At 34.3% G+C, this 6,744-nt stretch overlaps 1 protein-coding gene across 1 annotated transcript; it reads left to right on the top strand.

Annotated features, from left to right (window-relative positions):
* The first annotated feature begins 220 nt into the window (after nucleotides 1-220).
* Nucleotides 221-6,152, top strand: LOC104894252 (heat shock 70 kDa protein 18-like). Its single transcript, XM_010680442.2, has 2 exons — nucleotides 221-554; nucleotides 3,666-6,152. The coding sequence occupies exons 1-2, from the start codon at nucleotides 341-343 to the stop codon at nucleotides 5,366-5,368; spliced, it is 1,917 nt and encodes a 638-aa protein (XP_010678744.1). The 5' UTR covers nucleotides 221-340; the 3' UTR covers nucleotides 5,369-6,152.
* Nucleotides 6,153-6,744: the final 592 nt, after the last annotated feature.

Raw genomic sequence — 6,744 nt, 5'->3', positions numbered from 1 at the left:
TGCGAATATGTTTTTCACCAATTTTTATTGTTCTTTAATCTCTATGACAATTTGCGAAATTCTAATAAGTATATAATGGTTGGAAATAAAATACTTCTAGGAAAGAGGAGGAGAAGTCAATACTGTGTAACCATTCTAACCAACAATTTCCAATATCCAATTCATAAAAATTTTAAAAGCAAGCAAGGCTACAAATTCAGTCATCATTACATCACTGAAGCATACATCTAAACTGTCAAATCTCATCTTAATCTATAGCTTTGTTCGGTGCTAAAAAAAACACACCTCATATTGCCGTCAATCTCTCATATTTTCAGAGAACATAAAAAAGTTGAAAAAAATGGGAGAAGCAGGAAAAATGCCGGTGATAGGAATCGACCTTGGAACAACGTACTCATGTGTGGCAGTTTGGCAGCGTGGTCGAGTTGAAGTCATTCCTAACGACCAAGGTAACCGAACGACGCCGTCTTGTGTGGCTTTCAATGAAAATGAACGTTTTATTGGTGATGCAGCAAAGAACCAAGCATGTACCAACCCTTCCAACACTATCTTTGGTCTGTTTTCTCTCACTTCTCTTTTATTTCTGTTCAATAATGAAGTATGAAGCAACCTTAAAAGACTTGTGCTTTAGGCTATGCTTTCAGACAAATTTAGTTAGTTAAGTTAGTTTTCTCTTACAGTTTTCGTTTATTTTAGTTCATTTCAATTCAGTTCATGCATATTTAGTTCAGTTCGATTCAGTCTAATAAAACAGAGTCTTAGGCTCTGTTTGGCAAAACTGTCTGAAATGTAGCTGAAACTGATAAGGTAGCTGAAACTGATAAGATATAGCTGAAACTGATAAGATACTGAAACTGATAAGGTATCTGATTAGTTTAACTGTTTGGTAAAACTGGTTACATAAGGTGATTAATTATTTAAATTTTGTAATTTTTTTATTATATATATTTCAACATCTGATTCTCCTTCTATTGTTTTACATAAAAGGAATCAACTTTTTTTTAAAAGAAAACCCCAAGATCTCAACTATATAGGTAGATCTTTATAATATTTTTTTCAATACCCCTCAACTCATCAAACAAGTTTCTGAAAGAGAATTGAAGAAAATTCAAAATCACATAGAAGAGAAAAGGTTTATACGTTGCAAAGTTTGATAATGGATGAGAGAGAATCGGTGGATTTACAAGTTGATGATTTACAAAAGAATTTGTGGTTTTCTTTTAATGAACACATAGAAGTGCATCCTAATCTAATCACCCAAAATGAAAAAGTTATTTTTATGGTTCTTGATATACGGTGAAAGAAGATGATTTTCCATTGTCATAGGAAAGAGAAATTACGGTCGCCGATTTATCAGCAATGACAAACCTTTAATGTTGGCGAAGCAATGCTTCAACCTCCATTAACAGTTCTTGAAGGTTGGCATTTCAATCATGGAAAAATCAAACCCAATGCAAAACTAAATCCCCTAATTAAATTTTATGCGTGTTAGCAACACAAACCCCAAATTCTCTCTCCTCTACTTGGCATCGATGCAACATTGAAGTTGTGGCTAGTGGCGCCATTAATGCATGCTTGCTCCTAGTTCATGTTCATGGTTCTCAAAAGTCTATCTAATTTAAATAGAAAAAGAAAATAAAAAAAATGAAATTTCAGTGCCTGAAATTCAGACGCTACTTTGAGTAGCGTTTCAATTTCAGTCACTTTTAGGGACTGAAATATAGTTTTAGTTCCATCCCAAACACTTCTATTTATTTAAGGTAGCTTTTTATTTTAGCACCTAGTTATTTAAGCTACCTGAAATACGTTCCCAAACAGAGCCATTTACTAATTATTGATTTATTTCTGACTAAAAAGGAAAGTGATATGAAATTTTAAATTTGATTAGCTTTCATGTTTGGTCATTACTCGTTAGCTTGGCAGTTATTTCAATTAATAATCAATATGTGCTTTCTAGAGGTGGTTAACACTGACGTGACCTGTTAACTTGACCTAAACTTGATACGAGATGTATACGAGATCACGAGTTTTACTTTTGTTGCCAATCTGAGCCCCAACAAGATAAGTTGTTCAACTATAATCCTATTAGCAACATTCTTTACAAGACATAATTGGTCTAAAATGAACTTTTTTTATGGCCAAATGAACTAATTGATTTACATTTCTCTATTGATATTGGTCTCTATTTCCTTATCCTCGGGTAAATAGGGATACTTTCTGTAATTTTTAATATATTTACCCATTTTGATTTTCATCAAATTTAAGAATTTTGAGGCAAAGTTGGTGAAAGAAATAGAAAAGATAAGGTAAAGAGATAAAAACAATTACTCCCTCTGTCCCATAATATAATGCTCACTTCTCATTTTTCACAAGAATTAAGGAAAATGGAAGGAGTTTTAGGATTTTACAAAAATATACATTAAAATAATTTTTTTTTGGGTATTTTTGTCTTGGAACTAGTTTTTTTCTTCTTTTTCCTTTAAAATAAAATGAAAGAGCAATAAATATTCCTTGGAATGGTGTAAAACAATAAATAGGGGCACATATTTTAAAAGAAAGTAGGGTTATTTTGGAAAGTTTTATGTAGAAATGAAGGATAATTTAGTCCAAATAAATTGATAAAAAAGAAATAGGCACAACATTTTGGGACACCCAAAGAGGAATGCAAGCACTATATTATGGGACGGAGGGAGTATAAAATAAGACGATACGAGTGTAAAAGTTAAAAGACGTGGTGTCTTAAATTTTTAAAATAGAAAAAGTAAAGTGAGTAACTTTGGTGAAATGTATTGAAAAGGAAGGTAAGTAAATCTTTCTTAAACGAATGGAGCATATGCAACGTGCAACGAGCTTGAAATTTAACATAGTTCCTCTGTTTTTTTTTACTTGCAACCGTTTGACTTTCACGCTTGCCAATGCATAATTTCAACTATCCGTAAGTTTAATTACCGGTAAATAAAAATTATAAAAAGTATATATTCGGAAAATATACAGTCAGACGAAGCTAACAAGATCCCACATGAATATGTTTTTCCTTAACTATAAATCACCAAACATAAACTAAGTAGAGTGGGTGAATAGTGTAAAAGTCAAACCGTTCCAAGTAAAAAGAAACGGAGGAAGTATATCCGAACTGCCAAGTGCCAACTACCTTTGGAACAAATATGTTGTGACCAATGGAGTGTGTGATTTGATATGTATACACCCATTGTATACAAGAACTTGTAGTGGGAACTATATTTACTCAAATTGGGTTGGGTATCCATTTGAAAAAGTTAATATATTTAACCTATCTGAAAATGGTCACCAGTGTCTGCTTAGATAACTATATATACCTCCACTTAAAAGGAATGATGTAAAATGTTCAAAAGAAGGGAATAATTGTAAGAGCATTGTAATTAATTGTGGTGAACCGATAATTATGTAGGGCTGGGACAATATCATTTTCACTTGAATGGAACCAGGGCTTCATATGCATAATGTACACCAAGATTCATCATTCTGGAGGATTTTTATCAGACATCAATTACTCCATATATGCTTTTTAGTTTTTTACAGATCAAATTTCTCTTATTGGCATCTTTATATGCTTAACACCTTCTAATTTCTCATCTTATGTGTGATTTTATTTTTCTTGGCAACGTTATGTGTAACGTTGATAACAGATGCAAAGAGACTAATTGGCCGAAAATTCAATGACAAAGCTCTACAGAATGACATGAAACTGTGGCCTTTCAAGATTGCTCCTAGTGATGATAATGACAAAAAGCCTTTGATTGTGGTCAGCTACAAGGGTGAAGAGAAGGAATTTGCTGCGGAAGAGATATCGGCTATGATCCTTTCTAAGATGAAAGAAATTGCAGAGGCCTATCTTGACTCAACTGTGAAGGATGCTGTTGTCACAGTTCCGGCTTATTTCAATAACTTGCAGCGTCAGGCAACAAAAGATGCCGGATATATTGCTGGACTGAATGTCTTGCGGATAATCAATGAGCCAACAGCTGCTTCCATTGCTTATGGCTTTGGTAAGACGTCTCATGGAAGCATAGATGCCAAGAAGAATGTGTTAGTATTTGACCTTGGTGGGGGTACTTTTGATGTCTCTTTGGTTACTATCGAAAAAGATCTGTTCGAAGTGAAATCAGTCAATGGGGATACACATTTGGGAGGAGGAGATTTTGATAGTAGAATGGTTCAATACTTCGTGGCAGAGATTGAGAGGAAGCATGGGAAGAACATTGTTAAAGACCCTAAGGCTGTTGGAAGATTAAGAGCTGCTTGTGAGAGAGCAAAGAGAATCCTTTCTTCGGCTTCTGTGACTACTCTTGAGATTGATTGTCTTTTCGATGGCATTGATTTTAATTCAACAATCACCCGTGCACGATTTGAGAAGATGAATTTAGATTTGTTTGAAGAGTGTCTAAAACCTGTTGAAAAATGCTTGAATGATTCTAAAATGGAGAAGGGTGATGTTCACGATATTGTCCTAATTGGTGGGTCAAGCAGAATACCCAAGGTTCAGCAACTGTTGCAAGATTTCTTCTGCGGTAAGAATTTCTGCAAAAGTATTAATCCTGATGAGGCCGTTGCTTGTGGAGCTGCTATCCAGGCTGCAATTTTGAGCGGTGCAGAGTACAAGGATTTTCTACTTCTTGAGGTAACTCCCTTATCTCTTGGCATTAAGGTTCTCTCAGGAGATCTGACGGTTGTGATTCCTCGGAACACTCCAATTCCAACAAAGAAGGAGGAAGGTTTTGAAACATGTTATGACAACCAAAAGACTGTTAGAGTCTGCATCTATGAAGGTGAGAGACCGAAAGCCAAAGACAATCACTTACTGGGTTCGTTTGAAGTTCACGAGCTTCCACCATTACCAGCTGGTGATTGCATATTCGATGTCTGTTTTGAGATCGATGTTGATGGCATATTGAAATGTTCTGCCCGGGAGCAGATCACTGGAAAACAGAATGAAATTACCATTACAAATCATAGTGGAAGACTGTCGAAGACAGAGATGGAGAGGATGCTGAAGGATGCCGAGAAGTACAAGGTTGAAGATGAGAAGTACAGACAAAAAGTCAAAGCTATGAATGCATTGGATAACTATACTCAAGATGTGATGGTCATGCTGAAAAACCATGGTAATAAGATTGGATTGAAAGACAAAAGGAAGATGGGTGATGCCATTGATCAGACTGTTCGTTGGCTAGATTGGAATAATCTCCTTGTAGATGGTTGTAGGTTCGAGGATAAGATGAAAGAACTTGAGAGCGTATGTGAGCCCATAATTGCAAAGATAATGCAGCACCAAAATGATGATGTACCAGCAAGTGACATAAAAATCGAAATCAGCAGTGACAGTGAGTAAGCTTGGTTGGAATTAAACATGCTTAAAAAATTAAATATGCTAATGTTTTGTTGATTGAACAGGTTGCTCTTAGACCAATTAGAGTATTTTGGTCTTATAGTATAGATTGGTAGTATCGAATTGATAATGTAAGTGTTTAATTTTAATTTTTTTTTTTTGGAGGAAGTGTGTAATTTTACTATCTTTTAATATGAAACTGATAAGCATGAAATTAGTGACTTATACTTTGTTTGGTATTTTTTTTAGTAAAAGAAGTGAAAAGAAGGGAATAAAAGAAAAGAACTAAAGAGAAGATAAGGTAGTTGTAGTTTCCAATGTTTGGTATAATTGGTGAATTTGAGAGGAATTATATGTTTGGTTATCATTAGTAAAGAAAAGAAAATGAAGGAAATAAAGAGAACATAGGTAAAAGCTTGTTAGCTTTTTTTCCTGTCAAATTCCTCCGATTTTGGGAGAAGAGGAAAATAAGAATTTAAGAGTATTATTTTCCTTCCAATTCCTCTCCTTTCCAATCAAACCCCTTTTATATTCTTTTACCAAACATGAAAAAGTTTGTTTTTGTCTTTCCTTTCTTTTCCATCTGCTACCAAACAAAGCCTTAGTACAAATGTGAAACTGATAAACATGAAATTAGTGTAACACTTTGTTTGGTATTATTTTAGTAAAGGAAAGGAAAAGAAAGAAAAAGAAGAGAAAAGAAGGTAGTTGTAGTTTTCAATGTTTGGTTAATTTATGGGTTTGAGAGGAACTACATGTTTGGTTGTCATTAGTAAAAGAAAGAAAATGAAGGATTTATGAGTAGTCTTTTCCTTCCCCTCCCTCTCCGTTCCAATCAATAAATTACTTCTTCCATAACATATAGTAATTCATTTCTTAACCAACTAATTAACATATAATATTTTCTTTATATAATAGACCTTCATATTGGATAAATTACCAATTAGCATAAGGAATACATATGTTTCATCCCTCAAATAAGGAAGTTAAAAGCTAAAAAAAAAAAAAAGTAACTAGAACAGAGAAAATGTAAAGGATCAAACTTTAATGTTTAAAACGTAAGAAAAGAGAGAAACGAACCAAAGATGGTATTTTTAGGGTTCATTGCTGCCTGATTCTTGGCACCCTCACCAATAAAGCGCTGATTTTGGGTGAAGGCCACCCAAGACGGCGTTGTACGGTTGCCTAATTCGTTGGGTATGATTTCAACACGATCGTGCTGTGGTCGCCATACTCCTACACATGAGTATGTTGTCCCCAGATCGATTCCTATGGCTGGCCATAATTCATCTTGTTTTCCACTCATCTCCTCTCTTTAAGCTCCAATTTTGTTTGAATTTTTTCAGAACATTATAAGGTGAAAGGAATTGAAGTTAGTT

The sequence above is a fragment of the Beta vulgaris genome, chromosome 1 (genome assembly GCF_026745355.1).
Source record: "Beta vulgaris subsp. vulgaris cultivar EL10 chromosome 1, EL10.2, whole genome shotgun sequence".
In the NCBI taxonomy this organism is placed as follows: Eukaryota; Viridiplantae; Streptophyta; class Magnoliopsida; order Caryophyllales; family Amaranthaceae; genus Beta; species Beta vulgaris.
Note: the sequence above shows the minus strand (reverse complement) of the source record. Positions and strands in the feature narration are given on the sequence as shown.

Coding starts and splice junctions, on each gene's coding strand:
- LOC104894252 (XM_010680442.2), top strand. CDS start 341: ATGGGAGAAGCAGGAAAAATGCCGGTGATAGGAATCGACCTTGGAACA. Junction 555..3,665: donor CCCTTCCAACACTATCTTTG/GTCTGTTTTCTC, acceptor CGTTGATAACAG/ATGCAAAGAGACTAATTGGC.